We start from the raw sequence: 20,040 nt of genomic DNA on the forward strand, positions 1-20,040 counted from the left end.
TCCTTCGTGTCCTTTAATGGGATTCTCCATGACCGACCGAAGGTGAGAGCCCTGAGAAGAGTTGGCTTGTATGTTTTAGTGAGGTCACGTTTCCAAGCTCAGCAGGGGCTGCTGCGTCAGAGGAGGCGGCAGCTGCTGTGGGAGACACCACTGGTGGTGCTGCTACTTTTTTTCATCTCCCCTGTTGTCTCTGCGTAGGCTTGGGGCCCGCTTGGCCTGGCCTCAGCATCGAGGCTGGGTGTGGCCATTCAAGGCTGGGTGTTGCCTTGACCTTGATGTATGGAGAGCTCAGCAAGGACCCCTGTCTGGCGCTCCTGTTGGTAGCTGTAATCCCAGTCCCCCGTGGGCTCTATGGTACCTCCTTGGTGCTGAGAACTTCCTCTACCTCCTACTGAGCCTCTGGGTCCAATGACTCACCTGCTGTGTGCAGTCATGTTTTGTCCTCCTTCCGACCAGCTGCCCCCCTGCCTCCTCTAGGACTTATAGACCTCTGCTGCAGAGAGGTTCCCCCTCCCTTCTCCTCCTCCAGATGACTCCTCAGAAGCAGCTGCCTCACCTTCGTTGGGTTTTCCCATCCCATGCCCACCTTGGATCCCCCAGTAGCTGGTTCCAAGGGTCTTGCGTGGGAGTTGGAGGAGGCAGGGACTGATGGCCTGCCAGGTGGTGCCCTTCGGACATGCAGCATAGATATTCCCTTCGTAATGGGAATTACCAGGGTTCCTTTCTCTTCTCTAACAGTGACAAGGATGGAAACATTTTCAAAGAGTCTCGTATACAGCGGCTGAAATCCTGTGTCTTGGCATAGTAGGTTGCGCTCAGGTAGACCCATTGAATCAGTTGGGATTTGATGAGTGAACTCCTCCATAAGTTCTCTTGATTCCAATGGGCCTGCAGTGCCCGGTGTCTTGATATGCTAAGCAACAGGATTTCAGCCGTCAACAAGAGAGAGCAGGGAAAACAAAATGGACTCTTTTGAAATACAAATTCAAAGTGTCTTGTTCCTAGCATGCCACTTAATACTTTTTAAAAGCAGTATCTTTTTAGTTTTGTTTTGGGTATAGAATGCACTGAATTGACCGAAGTGAGAACCAGTTCCTGCTACTCTAAATTACACTTTTTAAAAAAATGTTAGTTTTTAAAATATGCTGCATCCCTAGATGTGTTTTTTCCCCTAAAATATCACTAGTTTTACAGAAATATTTGGAAACACATTTGGCTTTTCTTTCTTTCTTACAAGGACGTCACAGATTTATTTGGCACAGACCTGCCTGTGGAGGGAGGCAAAGGAGGAGAATTTGCCTGGCGTGATGGTCCCTTACTTGCAGCTTTGAAAGCTGGACACTGGATTGTATTGGATGAAGTGAGTTCCACTTTGTATCGTACAGAGAATGGCTTTTCTGTTATTCTTCCTCCACTTTTTAAAAAAAGAATAAGGTCTGCAGGTGTTCTGGCACCAAATGTAATTTTGTACTTAAAACAAAAATTATAGTACATTCTTTTTCTTTGCTGATGAAGCCACATTAGAGCAGTCTGCTGTTCCTTGTTATTCCAGTAGTATGACTTTTTATGGAACACTACATGTTGTGTACGTCTACAGACAAATTCATGCGTTCTTTAGCTTTCAGCATCAAGGTATTCCAGGACAAGGGCAACTTGTCTTTTTGGCTAATTTCTCAGATACAGACAGTGCTAACCTGGTTGATTTTTTTTCCTGCTTCACTGTCCAGAGTTAGTACAAAAAGACAGATGGGTGCTTTTGGAAAAGTGGAAAAAATTGGTTTCATCATGATCATTAAAGTTTTGCAGTTGAGTTAAAAGCTGGTTGCCGCTGGAACTGGTGTGACCCCCATTAACTCGTATCTGTCATATGAACCTGTGAGATTGGGAAAATCAGAGAGGACTAGGAAACAGTTATGGACAAAGACTAAGGGAAAGAATGTGTGAAAATGTGTGTGTATACGTGTGTTGTGAAGCTCATGAAGGATCTTAATTTTTCTGATGATTTTTCTCAAACAGCTAAACTTGGCTTCTCAGTCCGTGCTAGAAGGCCTGAATGCCTGTCTTGACCATCGGGCAGAGATTTATATCCCTGAGTTGGGGATGAGTTTCCATGTGCAGCACAAAATGACAAAGATTTTCGGATGCCAGAATCCATACAGGGAAGGAGGTGGCAGAAAGGGTCTGCCAAAGTCCTTTCTCAACAGATTCACACAGGCAAGTCTGTAACTTTGCTTAAAACCATTCCTGTTTTTTCCTTTCTTATAAGTTAGTGTTAAATAACCACTGGCACTTTAATCTACAAGTCAGTTAGCTTTAACTTTTTCCATGCTGATTAAGTTCATCTGAAATAAGACTGAATTCTTTTTAATTCAGGGGCTTCAGGGACAGATAAAATTGTGCTATAGCTTAAAAATGCAAAGCCTAAGTAGAAGAGCAGCTGTCCTCTTTACTTGATAGGAGCTGTAATCATTTGAATTAGCATCAATGAATAAGTTTCCTAATAGAACTCTTCATTTTCTGAATGGTGGAATTTATAAGGAATGGCATATGTGTTACCACTAGGTGGGGGGAGGATTTCTGTGACATTTCACATTTTCTCTGCAATCTACATTTGAACCCATAATCAAGTTCAGATATGTTCATGAGTAATCTGGTCTTCCCGGAGGAGAGCCGTGGCGGAGCAGGAGGCACCGCTTCTGCGCTGGCCGGCCGAGCACTACTGCCTAGAGAGAAATTACGGTGGAGCAGGAGGCGGTGGGTGGGTGGGGGGATTCCGTCTGGAAGAGGCGCCTGGGCCGTTGCCCTTGGCTGGGAACCCCTCGCCCAGAGGGGGCCGAGCGGGAGCCGGGAGTCCGCCACCCCGAAGGGAGGGAAGCTCAGGAGTAGTCGCCCACCCGCCCAGATCCGCCCCGGTCAGGTCTCCCGGTCGCGACCCCATTCACTTCGGCCAGCCTTTGAGGCTCCCTTTCTTTCCTGCCGCCCAATTCTCAGCTTCTCTGGCCGGTGCCTCAACTTACAGAATTTGAATTTCCCACCTTTTTTTCTCCTGCCTTTTTGTGTTCGTAAGTGGAAGCTCCAGCCTCAAGGCAAAGCAAAATTTTGCAGCCGGAGCTGTTTGTAAGTCAAAATGGTCGTAAGTAGGGACAGTCATAAGTCGAGGCACCACTGTATACATATCAGTTACTGTGCTTTAATTTGACAGTGGTGGTTTTTTTTTTAATGAAAGAAGTAGACGGGCAGGACTACTCACTCCAATCTCATTATATCTCCATATAGTCACTGTATTTAAAATATTAATTAAGGGACAGCATGAACTTCTTTCTATTGCCCTAGATTTTCAGTCCTAACAACTGATTGACATTTCTGATTGGAATGAGTCAGCTCCACCTTTTAACATTTTCTGAGACTATTCGTGTATTATTTTAATTTGTGTAGGTTTTTGTGGACCCACTTTCTGCAGCTGATATGGAGTACATTGGGGATACCCTGTTTCCTGCCATTGGTAAAGATAATATTGCAAGGATGGTCGAATTTAACAACAAGGTAAATATAATGCTTTGAACTCTGTATTAATCTTTCATAGGAAGCTTCCCTTGGAAGATTCGTTGATATGAGCATAAAGATTGTAAAAGATGGGCAGCTGTTGTTATGTGTCTTGTGGGCATCCAACACCAGTAGAAATAGTACATTTATATTCTTTATGTAGTCTTATTGGGTGTAATGTGTGGGAGAACCTTTTAATGATCTGTTACAAGGGTCCAACTGGGTCCCCTCCCTTTGTTTTAGGCGACAGCTTCCATCAGTTCCTACCAGCATGATGAAAGGTCAGGAATTGTGGGATTTAAGTGTGAGTGTGGGTGTGTGGAGAGCGAGAAAGAGCGAGAGAGAGTACAGCGGCTTGCTCTTCCTTCATCTGTTAAAGTGGAAGCCCATAAGGATTTGTAATCTGTTGAACTGGTACTTTATTTAGATTGAACACGAAGTTATGATTGAGAAGAAGTGGGGGCATAAAGGTGCACCTTGGGAATTTAACCTGCGTGACCTGTTTCGATGGTGCCAGCTAATGCTTGTTGACCAGTCCCCTGGAAGTTATAGCCCAGGCCAACATATGTTTCTGATATATGGGGAAAGAATGAGAACCAAAGCAGACAAAGAGAAGGTAAGGAGCGCGAAGACTGCAGTTAGCCTCGTTAGGTAAGGCCGCGTGAAGGTCTTATTGCAAAAAACTCAGAACTCTTGATTTCCACACTTTTTTGTGTTACATGGATACAGCCTACTTTAAGCATTCTGAACTGTAGAAGCAGTTCTCAAAAGTCTGCAGAGACGATGCTTTGATTTACAGTGCTTCGGCAGCAGAACAATGAGCTCTGTTTCCCATAGGCAGCTTAAACTGCCCCGTCTGTGTCTTGATGTTACCATTTCTGTGGCGCCTTAAAGTTAGCCTTGATACATTCTTGTCACTCCCTGGGCAGTGGTGACCTGACAGAGACAAAAGGCTTATTGTGTAAAATGTGATCAGGCAGCTTTTACATGTTACACATTTGATTTTGGATTCCGTATATGAGAACGTTCAGGATGGGATGCTGACAAAGCTGTTTGTTTATCTGGCACCAGTAAATTGTTACTTCCTTTGCTGGTCATTATTGTGTATTTAGCTTCAGATTTTAAGGCTGGACAGACTCTAATGTCCTTGTAAGAGTGCTTTGATGTAGGCTATGGCCCTTACCTCAGCTGAGGCGAAAGAGGCTTTTCAAAGCACCTGTGAAAGTTAACTTTCTATTGGCTTCAGGTTTTTATGCTTTGAAACTAGTGATGAGAAATAAAAGAGAAATGCATTGGATACATGTTGAAATGGAGAAGGGGATCAGTATATTTTTCTAACAAATACATCTGGGCATTTACCAACAGGACAGATTTCTTTTCTGAATCTGGTAATAACAAATTTCAGCACCCTTTTGCCATATATCCTGTTGTGTGTAAAACCTTACCAAATGTGGCTAAGGTTTGTGTAAAACCTTAGCCACTTTTGATTCCTTTTTAGGAGACAAGGGGTTAAAAAAATAAAATACTTTAAATGGATCTGTGCCATTTGGAATACAGTACGTAGTTCATGGTGAGGATGAAAAGGTGTTTCAACATTGGCCTCAAATGTAGCCTGCCTTTTTTCTTTTACCTAATTTAGGTAGTGGCTTTATTCAAGGAATATTTTGGTCAGAGGTCTAGTCCATACATGGGAACAAGACAGTTCTACATCACTCCTTATGATGTTCAGGTGAGTGTGGGGAAAAAGGCAGCTGCTTTGATGCATTTTTTTTAAAAAATCACCTTAACAGATGTGCTAATGGAGTTGCATTTTTATTTCCAATTCTGCTTAAGGTTGGTTTCTCAAGTCTCTCCCGGGCCAACTATGTTCCACCTCCTGGTAGAAATCTTACACTTCTCCACAATTCACTCCAGCCTTTGGAGTCCATCATGAAATGCGTCCAGATGAGCTGGATGGTCATATTGGTGGGCCCTGCTGCTGCTGGCAAGACTAGCCTTGTGCAGCTCTTGGCATACCTAACAGGTCATCAGTTAAAGGTTATGCCGATGAACAGTTCTATGGATACCACAGAACTACTAGGTGGATTTGAGCAAGTAAGTGTGTGTGTGTGTGTTTTGTCTTTTGGGAGCCTGCCTGCCTATAAATAAAAATGTTTCAGATTCAAACAGTGTGTATGTGTGTGTAAGTCAGAGAATGGGCAAAATGTGTGTGTATGTAAGAGAGAGAGAGAGAGAGAGAGAGAGAATGAATGAATGAATGAATGAATGAATGAATGAATGAATAAATAAATAAATAAATAAATAAATAAATAAATAAATAAATAAAGTAAATGAGTGGGCCTTCAATGTGTTCCAATGGGCTGGAAATTCACCGTCCAGCGAAGATCCTCCATAGGGCGGCCATTTTCGGTGCCTGTGCAGCGAGGAATCCATCCCATAAAACAGTGGGGAGCCATTTTATTTACCCGGTGGCCATTTTGAAATGGCCATCAGCTGTTCTAAAATTGTTGTTTTATGAAGAATCGGTTCCCGAAGCAGCAAACTGATCATCGCAAAGCGAAAAACCCCTATTCAGACCATCGTTTTGCGATCGCAAAAATGTAATGCGGTTTTGTCATAATGTGGGGCAATCGTAGAGCGGGACACGACTGTACATATATCAGCCTATAGAACATTCTAGGAAGGATGGAAGTGCATTTTACTGAAGAATCATTCGGCAGGATTAGTTCTGCTCAAATAACACAGTGTTTGTATTCTGGTTATTTGGATAACATTTATGTTTAATGTATGCTATCAGTACAATGAATATTCCTTAGGTAGACATCATTAGGCCATGGAACAGCTTGCTGGAGAAGGTAGAGAATGTTGTGAGCACGCTTCTGAGGGACAGCCTCCTCCTCACTGCAATCTGTCCAGATGATGCTGAAGTTGTGTTGCGTGCCTGGAGTAGTTTTGTCCTTAACTTCAAACCTAAGGCTCTGGGGGAGAGCAATCGAACTATCACCACTGAGCTGGTGAATAAATTAGAAGGAGTCCTTGCCCTAGTCCAGCGACTGAATACCAAGATCAGCTCCTACTCGAAGCCAGGTGAGCATGGAAACCATAGGAAATGATTTCATTTTCTTTATTTTAAATATATGAATAAGGAAGATAAAAATTATTAGGGGAAGAAGTATATACAAATAGAGAAGACACTAAAAATAGCATGATGAATGTGTGAATTCTGCCTACCTTGCTGATAGGTTAAATTAATAAGGTGTACAAAATGATACCTGACTTGAAAACAGGGGGGAGGCTGCAAATTTGGATGGAGGATGGGACACTCACTAGCTCCTGTTTTGGTTTTTATTTGATTTTATCCATCTTTCTTCCAGTGCAGCAGTAGCCAACATGAAATAAAAACCTCTAGGTGATCGTGTTGACTTATATTAACTTCTTCTGACTTAAACAGAAATAAATTATATTAAAAATAAGCAGTGAATTAAAACCGTTTACAACCCATTACAAAAATGAAGATGAAAAGAAAGCATATACTGCTCACCATTAAATGATCTATCCTAAGCAACCAGTTAGTGTCTGAATAGAAAGATCTTTGTGTGCTCGTCGAAGGGGTTTCAGACCTGAGAGCAGACTCTTAAGAAGGGATTGTGACCATACCTATGCGGATGGCAAGACTGGTGGGTAAAAATCAAATTGGCTTAAATCATGATTTAAATTTTACAAAATGATTTTTATTTAAATTGTCCAAAAACAACAACAACAACAACAAACCCACAACCCTCTGATTTTTTTGATTTAAATCAAATCCACCCTGTCAGGCTCCTATGGGGAGTTATAGTTCCATAGATATGTCTTAGTCCCTCCAGTATTATGGCTGTGTAAATTATGGAGGAAGGCGCTGCCATGCTTATGTCCTGTTGGTGGGCTTCCCATAGGTAAATGATTGACAACGGTAAAAAGAGAATGCTTTACTAGGTAGGCCTTTGGTATAGTATAGTATAGTTCTTATGTTCTTAAGACATCTGTGGGTGCCATTCAGCTTGAAGAAGAAATCTTCACAGTAGGAAGCCAATCTTCCAATTATTTTTATTTCTTAGGAATAATACTTGAACATTTTAAATTCTGTTGTGTTCATTCAATGAAATTTACCTTTCTAGAAGCATTTGCCCTCCCCTATTTCAGAGTTCTCAAGACTAGTGGAAGAATTTCGGCACTTCAAGCTGCAGGTTCAGTTTATGAACAACAGCAGACATGGTACTTTCGAATGGGTTGATGGGATGCTGATTCAAGCTTTACAATCTGGAGACTGGCTTCTGATGGACAATGTTAACTTCTGCAGGTAAAGTTGCTTCAATCTCATTTTTTTTAAAAAAATTATTAATATAGAAAACGACGGCCATTGATAAGATAAATGCCGTTATATCTCAGTTATAAATTCATGGCTAAATAAATGAGAGAAATGTGTAAATATCCTGTTATTAGTGTTGTTCTTCCTAAAAGTGCAGTTATGTGAAGAAGAAAGTACACCTTCTTCGAATTCTATACAGTGGACCCTCTACTTACGGAATTAATCCGTATTGGAATGGTGGCTGCAAGTCGAAAAGTCTGTAGGTCGAATCTCCATTGACCTACAATACATTGAAAACCGATTAATCCCATAACTGGCAGTTTTTATTCTATTTTTGTTCCATTTTGGTTTTTTTCTGGTCTGTAAGTCGATTCTCCGGCTGCAAATTGAATCTAAATTTTGCAGCCAGAGAAGTCTGTAACTCGAAAAGTCTGTAAGTCGAGCCATCTGTAAGTCGAGTGTCCACTGTAGTTTTATGTATCAGGACATAATAAAAATCATCTGGTCCTTAGCAGGTTTGAAAATTAGGTAGATACAACCTCAGATGAACAACACATGACATATTACACCATGTCATGATTCATTTTACAAAAAGCAAGCCGAAATGGAGAAACCATGTGTGGAAAAACCAAGGACATCCTTACTGCTTCCATAGGAATTAACAGGCTGAGGAGCAGCTAGGACGAAATTGGGCAATGCAACAGGCCAATGATCCTAAGCAATTCTACAACAGAATGGCTGATACCCAGAAAGGCCCGGAAGGAAAAGACATGAAATCGGGCCTTCTCGGCGGTGGCTCCTCACCTCTGGAACAAACTTCCTCCGGAGATTCGTGCGGCCCCTACGCTGAGTATCTTTAAAAGCCAAGTAAAAACATGGATGTTTATTCAGGCCTTCCTTCCAGTCAATACTTGATTCTCTCTTCTCATTTCTCCTTTATTTATTTTCACTCTTATTTTCTTGGTTTCCACATTTTCATTTGTAGATTTATGTAACTATGTGTTTTTATTAATTGTTTGTATTATATTGGAAGCCGCTCAAATAAATAAATAAATAAATAAATAAATAAATAAATAAATAAATAAATAAATAAATAAATAAATAAATAAATAAATAAATAAAGGTCCAGTCAGAGTCCAGATCTCAGCCCGATTGCAATGCTGTGGCGGGACCTTCAGAGAGCTGTGCCTAAACAAATGCCCACAAACCTCAATAAATTGAAGAAACGTTGTAAAGAAGAGTGGACCAAAATTCCTCCAGAATGATGTGAGAGATTGATAAAGTCATACAGAAAACAATTGCTCCACGTTACTGCTGCTAAAAGTTGTTCTACAAGCTATTGAATCATATGGTGTCCTTAGTTTTTCACACATGGCTTCTCCACCTTGGCTTTATTTTTCTAAAACAAATCATGACACAGTGTAATATGTCCTGTGTTGCTGTTTATCTGAGATTGTATTTACCTAATTTCCAGACCTGCTAAGGACCAGATGATTTTTATTATGTCCTGATAGGTAAAACCACAGAATTCAAAGAGGGTGTAATTTTTTTTCCACATAGCTGTAATAAAATGCACCCATTTCATAGGTAGATTTTTACTATAATAGAAGTAGCTAGTCAGACTGAGAAATAAGTTGCAATAAATATGGCTTGTTCTTGCAGCACTGAGTTAAGGATTCATTAGGCCATTGTCTGCATATGAAAAATTAACAATAGTTACTCGAAAGACCGTGAATCAAGGCTACATCATGCACAAAAGAAAAAAGATACCTGGAATGCTGTTTCCCTCATTCTCTTTCTAGTGTAATATAAGCTATGGTTCAAGTGAGGTGTGTTAAATGTTTCCTCCATTGACTATTGTAGATCCAGATTTTACAGCTGGCAAAGATCCAGATCCTAATCCTATGTCCCAGTTTACAGCAGAGGTAGAACCTCTGTTTGGTTCTTACTTGTACAGATTTACATACCTTCACCTTGGACATACAGTAGCCCCTAACATGTGTAGATTCTCATATACTGAGGTCTGAGGTAGACCTGATTCCCTTCTTCCATTGTATGTGAATGAGGTAAAAGGAGGACTGGAGGCCCACATAAAACAGGCCCACAGTGTGCAACTGCCACAAACTAAGGGTAGTAGAGAAACTATCTCTTTTTTTATTAATCTCTTAACTAATTTCCAAGGGAAATTTTGTTTTAAACAGCTTTCTCTCTCAATTCCCCCCCCCCTTTTTTTCTGATACAGCCCTTCTGTTCTGGACCGCTTGAATGCTCTGCTTGAATTGGGAGGAGTCCTTACCCTGAGTGAACGAGGTGTGGTAGACGGTGTCACCCCCACTGTCACTCCTCATCCAAATTTCAGGTGCTTGCTCCTCTTACCCTCTTCGAGTGTCCTTCATTGCTTGAATTTGCTTCATGAATTATATAGTATAGGTGTAGAAGAAGTCACTCCATTATGTAGCACCCTTGTATCATGATTGCAGCCCAGGACTGGGCTTCATTCAGCTAATATAACATCATGTTTTCATAAATGTTCTTGTGTCTCCCCTCTAAAAAGGAAATATAAAATCAAGAGTTTGTAGTTTGGGCCAGAAAACAATGCAGTGGCATTGATGCTAGTCAGTCAGTTTATACACCGTCAAGTCAGAACTGATTTATAGCGACCCTAATAGAGCTTTCCAGGTAAATGAGATATTTAAGGAGTGGTTTTATCAGTTCAGCCCCCCCCCCCAGTGAGTTTCAATGGCAAAGTGCGGATTTGAACTTTATTATCCAGTGTCCTATTCTAACATTCTGTCATCTTTACCCTATTGTGTACAGTGTCTACCCACCCAGAAAAGCAGCAGCTATGGCATTCTCCTCTCTTTACTTAGCAAGGAGAGCACTGCAATATTTTCTGTTTTTAGGTGCTTTAATTATTTTTATGTATTCATTCATTTTATGTATTTGTAAACTGCTCTGTAGCACCAACAATCCAGTCAAGAACAGAGATGAAATCCAAGAGGTGACAGTTAATCCTTAACCAAATGCCAGGTGACTTAGAAATGAATGTTCCAAGAATGTTCTTACTTATCCTTAACTGGTAAACTTCACAGACAGAAACTTGATTACAAAACAAGGGTATTCACTTTTCTCTTCCCCACCCCTACTCCCAAGTAGCAGCAACAGACAAATGACTTGCTGGGTTCTTAGAGTACACTCTTGTTGAAGTGAGTAAATCCCTCTCTTGTTGTGTGCACTGAAACCTAACAGGCTTTTCCTCTCAATGGATCCTTCCCATGGGGAAATATCCCGAGCCATGAGGAATCGTGGAATTGAAATATACGTTGCTGGGGATAGTAATGAGAATGCACTGGATCCTCACGATGTGAAGCAGCTGTTGCACAGCTTGGGATTGTTAGGAAGTAGCACATGTGATACACTGATGGCTGTGCACACAGAAGCTAAAGAAAGCATAGCAGGTGAGACATACAGAATTCTTATTTAAATCTTTTCACAAACACCCTGATTCCATGCTTAACTCAAATCCTTCAATGTTCAGATTGAAAATACTTCTGAAATATGTCCCGGAGGCAGTTTGTGTCGTTCTGGCAACTCCTGCGACGTCGCTGGAACCAGTTGTATTGGCTCTTGCCTTTCCATTGGACTATTTCAGCGACATGGAGAGGGGGGATTTGCTGCTTGGGTAACAGCCTATCCTCCATATTTTACCCAGGCTTCGTGCTCTGGAGAGGACATTCCAGCTCAGAGCATGTTACCATAGTCTCTCGAGACTGAAGGATGCCTAAAAAGAACTTTGAGTAAATAGAAACGTGATTTGTAAGCATTTAACATGTGTAATTATTGGATGGCAATGTTTGTCTTCCCAGGTTCCACATATACTCTGTCATCTTTGATTCATGCTGCAACACTGATAGTGCAGCAGTTGCACCGAGGACTGGGCATAACAGAGAGCTTCTATAAGGCATGTTGGGAAGTCTATATGGGTGCACAGCATTCTCAAGACAATCAAAAGGTAGGCTTGTTTGCGACACACCTCATCTGTTTTATAAGGAGGGGAAAAATGCTTGCATACAACATGTCTGTCCCACCTATTGACTAATATTAATCTCTGCCATGGCCCAGTTAGTTTGTAAAAGTGATAGAAACCCTTACAGGAAAGCATAGGAACAAAGACTGGACTCTGTAAAATGGAAAATTAGATGCTGCAGAGAGTATTGTGGAATAATCTGGGTGCCCTGTCCTTGCTAGCCAACTTCCCCTCACCTCCCTCAGAAATGTGGGCAACAAGAACAGGGTCACACCTTGACAAACATTCCAGCTCTTGTCTGGGTTCCTTGCTGAGGTTTGAGAAAGTAATATATTTTAATCTTTTCTAAACTCTGAATGAAGTGTGTTTTCTTCATTCAGTATTGTTTGGAGATGTGAAATTGATTTTAAGTTACCTTGTATAGTAACGGTGTAATAATTTCTTTTATCAGTTAAGATGCCTTCTTAACTGGCCATTTTTCATTAAGAAAAAAAGAAGGGACAGAGAAAAAAATCCCAGGAAACAGTCCCCACCACCCCCCAGACAAAACTGAAATATGACTGCAGAAAACTCACATTCACTTTCTTTTTTGGTTTCCTAAAAGCAGCTGCCAAGGCCTCCCAGATTGGACCATATAGGTACCTGTATGGTTTTCCCTGAGAATCAAATGGCTCCGGTACGATCGGTTTTGATTATAGAAGGTTTACAGGGGAAAAGTTCTCTGTCATTTCCCGTATCATTCCTGGATCCAATCTCAATTTCCCCCTTTCACATTTTTGAACCAGGTCCTTGACCAGTATTCAGGGATTAGGAGAGCATCTTAAAGACCACAGGTTCCCCACCCTTGCTTTAAACCCCAGGTCAGATATGTGGTGTTGATAAACATGTTGATAAACTGCTGTGTTTAATAGGTCATATCAAAAATCTGTTTTGTTTTTCATACCTTGTACTTTTCAGTAGAGGAAAAATACAGAAAGAAGCTTTATACTATATTGCAGCACTTTGTGTCTCCTTATACATTAGATTGTGCTGGACTTGATAACAAAGCATGTTGCAGCTTTGAATTCGGATGAAACAAGGGGTGCTTCCCTGCTCGCCTTGGGATTGTGGCCGGATTCTGCATCCAGTGCTTTGTTTGCAGCTGAAGATTCCCTCCTTTCTACGGTTCATAATGATGGCCAGGTCCTGGCCTATTGCCTGAACAGACTGAATCTGAAAAACAGCAGGTGAGCAAGTGATGTTGCTATTCTGGCTGACAAGTGAGCCAAATGTTTCAGTTGTGTGAGAGAAAATATATTTGAATTATTGAAGGCTGAGGTAAAAATACTACTTTCTCCTTAAGTGTACAGTTTTGTTAAGGCTAAAAAGCTATTTCCCATGTAACAAAAAGGGTTGTAATAAAATGCTCAGATTTTGTAATATAGTATTTTAGTCATGCCAGTTCAGGATTCATATGGGTAGGTAAAGGTAAAGGTTCCTTTGACAATCTGTCCAGTCGTGTCCGACTCTAGGGGGCATTGCTCATCCCCGTCTCCAAGCCATAGAGCCAGCATTTGTCTTTAGACAGTTTCCGTGGTCACATGGCCAGCGCGACTAGACACGGAACGCCGTTACCTTCCCACCGAGGTGGTACCTGTTTATCTACTCGCAAGCTCACTCCGTCGCGTGAGTTCAATCTTACAACGGCTGGTCTTCTGACCTTGCAGCACAAAGGATTCTGCGGTTTAACCCGCAGTGCCAGTTTATTTGTAATTATGTTAAATGTAATTATGTAACGGATTATGTTATATGTAATTTGTAACATGCTTATATTCTGCAGAACTCTTAAGTACTGTCTAAATATTTCAAACCATGACTTCACGTCTTGCCTTAAATCATTATCCTAAGGGGTTTGCAGCTCACAATTGCCGTTAGCTGTGGTCAAGTGTTGTATGTACTTTCAACAAATAATTAGTCTGTCCCATCTTCAGGGTCAAAGCCTCCTTAACATACCCAGTGGCAGGATGGCTTGATTTAACACACAGAACGATAAGTTTAGTTCTAGTGCTGATGCCTTCAAGGTCATGTCTCCTCCCTCAGGGGTCTCAGACTTTATTCCTTTCTCCCTCTTTTTAATGAAATCTGTTCTCTCCCTTTCTCCCATTATATTTTGGCTCAGGACCCTTCCTCTTACCATCTGTGACTTTGAGAAGATTCTGCAGTCTCCTAATCCAGACTGTCTCAAATTCAGTGCAGTTGAGATAAGTGCTTCATGGGCGGATGACACCGAGGTTCTCTCCGCAGCAGTGAAATTATTCATAGAGAAAGCAACTAATCAGGACTGGACGTTGAGAGTCGGATGGCTGAATCAGTTAAAAAAGAATTCACCCCAAGTGCCTGGTAAAAAACTAATTCTCACTTTCTGTTTAAAGCAAAATAAGAGGTTTGTAGTGTAGGGAAGAGAGAAATGTGTCTCATGATGGAAGTGCATATCTGTATGTTTACTTAGGAGGAAAGTACTTTTGCAAACGTTTAGAAGTTTTTAGCTTTAAAGGTGTTTGCCTACTGTGGTCTTGCAAGTAAATAAAAACTGTCAAGGGAAGTAGAAAAGCCACAACACCTTTTCCATCTTGCAGATTAAATATGTTTTTTTAAATTAAATTTGTAGAATCATAGAATTCTTGGACTAGAAGGGACCCAAAGGGTGACTAAGCCCCACCTCCTTACAGAACCAGAAAATCCAGTGCTAAAGCAACACCAGCCTCCACTTAAAAAGCTCCAATGATAAGAAATCCACTACCTCCCAGCACTTTGTGCTGAAAGGAAGAAAGGCAACCCATTAGACAAAAAACATTTGCTGTTCATTTAACTCTTGATCTAAGAAGTGAATATTTTTTAATTGGAGGGTTGTCAAAAAATTTTTCTTGGTCTCTGGCCTGAAATTCTGGTTTTCTGACAGCCTTTTGAGTTAGAATGTGTTTAATCAACGACATTCTGTGTACAAGGGGGCTGATTTCCTTTTTCCTAACAATAGTCCTCAGCAGACTGGGCACCTGAAGTGTGAGGGACCGCAAATGCCCCCACCCCATGCATGCACATAATCAGGGTGGATGGGCCTAAGCTTGGATTCCAGCCACTGCTTACACTTCTGCTTCTTTCTACAGATTCAGTACATACTCAGCTGGAAGCTGGTGCTGCCTCTCTGAATAATTTCTATTTCAGCCCCCTCTCAGGTGGAATCAGTAATGTTATAAAGATGCTGCAACCAAATGTGACAGGTAATAAGTCTTCCCTCTCCTTCAGCAGCGTGTTTACTGTGTTATGTGTTTTCTTTCCCTGCCCTTAAAAAAAAAGAATATTGATGTGCGAAGTCTAGAGGCATACTGGGAGTTAGTTTCATTCTTCCTTCCTTTCTGCTGAGTAGGTACTATGGTTTCAAAGTTTTATAACAGATTCACAAAATAAATACCATCAGCTGCTGTCAGAAAGAAAGGGGGTGTGGAGATGCGCCGATGGAAGGGGTAATGCATAAGCTACAATTAGAAAACATAATATAAAGTCATGCATACCATCAAGTAGAGTGTACATATAGGCGAGTCTCTACATAAGCTTAGTAAAACTCAAGACACCTAGGCAAAAGTATTTCTATGTATATGTGCTATGAGCAGATCTTCAAAAATGCATTGAAACACTGAAGCAGGCAGGCACAAATGCAGTGACTCTTCTGTTCCTTGTGATATAGGGAGTGGATAATGGTCTTTCCAGTGTTTCAGTATAAATCTTTTAGCCACCAAGAGGGCTTCAAGGAATCATGTCCTGAAGCCTGCATGTATGATCCAGTAATATAGCTATAGCACTAAAGGTAAATTATATTTCCAAAAGAGGATTAACAGCAGTGAAAATCCCAAGGATGTATTATGGGGCAGAGCCACACCTCATGTATAGTAGGAAGCCCACCTACCTTCACTGCCAACAGAGTGAGTTACCACTGAAATCTTTCTGATATATAGCTTGATGAATGTTCTCCTTAGGATATTATTGGCAAAATGTAGCCTGCGATAGAGTTCAGCTGAATAGCACAGAGAATTTGCTTTTACTTTGGGAACTGGTTTTGTTTTTTTGAAAAGACATGGTAAGATAATGTATCTTTCTTTCCATATGTTCCAAGCCTCAAAGATGTTGTGGTTGTTGTGGGTTTTTCAGCCTCAGAGATGTTCTTATCTGCTGTGTATTCCTATATTTGTATTATATAAATAACAAATTCCTTCATCCACTGTGTCCGTGAGTGCCCTTAGCTCTGTTTCTTATACTTAGGGAAGGAAGAACTATTTATTATCATACATCTAACAAAATGGGTTGTGATCCACAAAAGCTTAGCCTTGTGAGCCTTTAAGATCGTTTGTGGCAGTTGGTGCAACAATCAAGAGTGTCCTCCCTCGAAAAGGGGGAGTAACATGGCTATCCTTTCTCAAAGTCCTTCTGACGAAGACATATGTGATTGTTCTACCTATTCAACTATCTTTTTAGATGAGCATGTGATTCCTATGGATCCAAGGTGGAACACGCAGTGTTTGGAAATGATTAGCAATTCAGTGGATTTTGATGCAGAAGTCGAACATTCAGATCAGCTGCTTATTCTTCTGAAATCACTTTCAAATCGGTGGGTTTAATCACTGTTTCTTTTAAACTAGAGAAGTTAAAGTTTGTTATTCTCATCCTTTAGAATTTTAGAGTTCTCATTATACAGGCAGAACAGGACATTGGTGGTGAGGAGAGAAGAAGTCAGGATACACCCCTGAGTAATCTCAGAATGACCTTCTGTAGACAACTGGATGATATCTTGTGAAATCATAAGTTAGGTCTAGTCTAGAGAATTACACTAACCCAACAGCTTCTTCCCACCCAGACCCCACAGGTCCCTGTCCTCAGCCACACCTGATGGTCAGTGGAACAGTACTATGTTGGCCATGGGGGTTTATCTCAAAATGTTGAGTGGGGCTTCCGTGAATGGTCATAAATAGTTTTAGGCCAGGGGTCTTGTTGAGCCGTGGACCAGTCTCTGTCCATGGCCTTGGAAGATCTGGGCTGCCAGGACAGATGAGCGGCAAGCAGGAGGTGGGTGGTGAGCAAAGCTCCGCTTCCTGTCAGCAGGCTCCTGTTAAGTTCTAATGCCGCTGCTGATTTGACAGGAGGCAGAGCTTCGTTCCACTGCTGCAGCTGCTGCTGCTGCTAGATCAGCTGTGCCTGTGACATTAGAATCTAATAGGAGCCTGCACTCCTATTAGGTTCTGAGCCACTGCTGATCTAATGGGAGGTGGAGCTTCAATTGCAGTTCACCTCCTGCTTGCCATTTCCTGTCCCTGGTTTCAAAAAGTTTGGGGACCACTGTTTTAGGCCATGCAAGACATCTCTGATTCCCAGCCGTGGATTTTGATTTTGGAGAGGTGTTTTTGTTTGTTTGCAGGGAAATTAGATGTCTGCTCCAATTTTGGTTACTAGTAAACATAAATAGACCTAACTTTTCCTGGATTTTAAGCTTATTTTGAATTCTTCTGTATGAAACATGACCTAGAGATTGAGGGAATTTTTAAAAACTAATTTTTAAAAAGAGTAAAATTAGTATTTAGTAGACTGGTTATATCAACCAAGTTAGAAACAAAGATGTATTTTCAAAGGCTTTCACAGCCAGGATCCGATGGTTGTGGGTTTTCCGGGCTGTTTGGCCGTGTTCTTAAGGTCTTCCCACGCTGGACATGAAATTCTATTTCAAAATACTGAAGTACTGGACAGCATGAGCAATCATTAAGTTAGACTGCAGAGGGAAGCCATTGAAATCCACAGACACCAGCAGAGCTTCAAAAAAAGAAGAAGAAGAAGAAGAAGAAGAAGAAGAAGACGACTCAACAAGGCCTGGCTCCCAGCACTGAAAAATGCAGCCTGCAAAAGGTCCACGAACTCTACCTAGCCACAAGGACTGGTGATCACTGCATACAAAAGACCAGCTAACAACACCCATCAATCACAGTGACAGATAATTTCTCCCCCTTATCACAACAAAACACCCACAACAAAAAACACGCTGATCACCATAAACACCCAATTTTCTGAAAAGGACAAAAGCTGTTCCCTCAGCTATAAATAGTCAACTATCCAACAAACTGCAGCAGAGCATGGTCAGAATTCTGACTCCTGTCCTCTGATGATGGCGGCCACAGAGACTGGTGAAATGTTAGGAAAAACAACCTTAAGAACACGGCCAAACAGCCCGGAAAACCCACAACAACCATAGAAACAAAGAACTTGAATTTGCAACCTGGAAAAGATTATTTTCTGGGCAGAAGCCATTTCACTTCAGTTTTTTTCCAGAATGTCTAAGCCTTTGTTGGCACTGCATGAATGGTAAACAGTTGACGTGAAATTCAATTTACGGTCTGTAAGTTTCCTCTGACAGAATTTTGGTTTCCTCTTCTCATAATAATTTAATGGCATCCATATGTTTTTATGTTCTTATGGCAGAGCAATACTGTTTCTGGACCGGGAGAAAAAGAGCTATGTTGAAAGGAGCTTAATTAATACCAGAAAGCCTAAAGCTAGTGCTCTGAGAATATCCATAGAATTTCATAAAGGTATCTAGTGCATTTTCATGTTGTAATAAGTAAAAAGCATTTTTTGCCTTTTTTTGTTTGCTTTCTTGCTTGTTTGACAAAAACTTAAATGAGTATAATGTTCGGTGTTCTTGGGAAAAGAAGCATCTGCATAATAGACGAAGTATTATCATTTACCGATCTGACTGGCAGTAGTTCTCTAGCACATGGTTTCCAACCTTGGGTCTCCAGATGTTCTTGGACTAAAACTCCCACCACTACTAGCTGTGCTGGCCAGGATTTCTGGGAGATCATCCAAGAACATCTGAGGACCCAAGGTTGGGATCTGCTGCTCTAGGGTCTCGGGCAGCAGTGTCTACTGTTCCCACTTAGCTAATTCATTTTAATGAAAAAAGCCAAGGAATAAACTCCTGCGTGCAAAACATGTGCTAAGCATGGAGTATGGCTTCTGCTGAACTGATTGGTTCCCCTGTACAACATGGGTAACTGAGCACTCTTGACGTTCTTTGACTATAATAGAATGAACTGGGCACTGAATCCATAAAATTGTACTGTGGTACTTTTGTACTTTTTCAAGATGCATATTATGCTTGATAGTTCCCAGCTGTTTGCAGAATGATAGTGATAATCCCACATTAATACAATGGTGCCTCGCATTTAGATGTTAATTCGTTTCAGCGAAATTGCTGTAGAACGATAACATCGTAAAGCGAAATAAAAAAGCCCATAGAAACACATTAAAACCCAATTAATGCCTTCCTATGGGCTTGAAACTCACCGTCCAGCGAAGATCCTCCATAGCGCGGCCATTTTCGCTGCCCGTGCAGCGAGGAATCCGTCCCAGAGAAGGGCGGGGAGCCATTTTTTTTACCTGGCGGCCATTTTGAAACCACTGATCAGCTGGCCGAAAATCATCGTTTCGCGAGAACCGGTTCCTGAAGCAGGGAACCGATCATCGCAAAGCAAAATTCCCCCATAGGAAACATTGTTTTGCGATCGCAAAAACTTTGTCGGAATGCGATTTCATCGTTAAACGGGGCGCTCGTCTTGCGAGGCACCACTATTATAAAAGGATTTTGTGGAAAGGGATACTGACAAGCTTTTTGGAATTTATTCTTTTCAGGGACAAGCAGTTAATTTGTTTGTTGATGATGTAGTATGTTCTAAATGTAGATGATGTATCTTCTTTTCTGACTTAATTTTAATCTTAAAACGAAGACCCTGGCAGTCACAACTCGCTCCCGCATGCTATTGTGGCCAACCTTGCCGCTTTTTTTGAACTTTGGGATGCCTTCATATTGCAGTGGGTGAAGACCACTCAAGTTGCTGTCACTGATGAAAAACTGCATGATGTAAGTAGTCTATGCAAATACGTTCCAGTTTCTTCAGTCTTAAAAGTCATCTAGTTGCTTCCTGTTTCTGTTTGTGCCTGCTTCCCTCACATACTTTCCTACTTTACATCCTTTGCCATTACAATTTGCTTTTTCTTTAGCGTTTTCTTTTAGATTTAATGAATATATGTCCTGTTGGTGGAAGGT

At 41.2% G+C, this 20,040-nt stretch overlaps 1 protein-coding gene across 2 annotated transcripts in view; it reads left to right on the plus strand.

Annotated features, from left to right (window-relative positions):
* Positions 1-20,040, plus strand: part of MDN1 (midasin AAA ATPase 1) — a 119,471-nt gene that overhangs the window by 39,996 nt on the left and 59,435 nt on the right. For both annotated transcript variants that reach the window (XM_072998771.2, XM_072998776.2), the window contains exons 37-53: positions 1,238-1,360; positions 2,017-2,214; positions 3,436-3,543; positions 3,971-4,159; positions 5,183-5,272; positions 5,377-5,637; positions 6,360-6,630; positions 7,726-7,882; positions 10,134-10,250; positions 11,141-11,349; positions 11,758-11,903; positions 12,942-13,144; positions 14,077-14,297; positions 15,062-15,175; positions 16,425-16,557; positions 18,414-18,523; positions 19,721-19,854. In XM_072998771.2, the coding sequence (XP_072854872.2) occupies positions 1,238-1,360; positions 2,017-2,214; positions 3,436-3,543; positions 3,971-4,159; positions 5,183-5,272; positions 5,377-5,637; positions 6,360-6,630; positions 7,726-7,882; positions 10,134-10,250; positions 11,141-11,349; positions 11,758-11,903; positions 12,942-13,144; positions 14,077-14,297; positions 15,062-15,175; positions 16,425-16,557; positions 18,414-18,523; positions 19,721-19,854 (2,784 nt within the window). The remainder of the gene's footprint in view (positions 1-1,237; positions 1,361-2,016; positions 2,215-3,435; positions 3,544-3,970; positions 4,160-5,182; positions 5,273-5,376; positions 5,638-6,359; positions 6,631-7,725; positions 7,883-10,133; positions 10,251-11,140; positions 11,350-11,757; positions 11,904-12,941; positions 13,145-14,076; positions 14,298-15,061; positions 15,176-16,424; positions 16,558-18,413; positions 18,524-19,720; positions 19,855-20,040) is intronic.

The sequence above is a fragment of the Pogona vitticeps genome, chromosome 1 (assembly GCF_051106095.1).
Source record: "Pogona vitticeps strain Pit_001003342236 chromosome 1, PviZW2.1, whole genome shotgun sequence".
Classification (NCBI taxonomy): domain Eukaryota; kingdom Metazoa; phylum Chordata; class Lepidosauria; order Squamata; family Agamidae; genus Pogona; species Pogona vitticeps.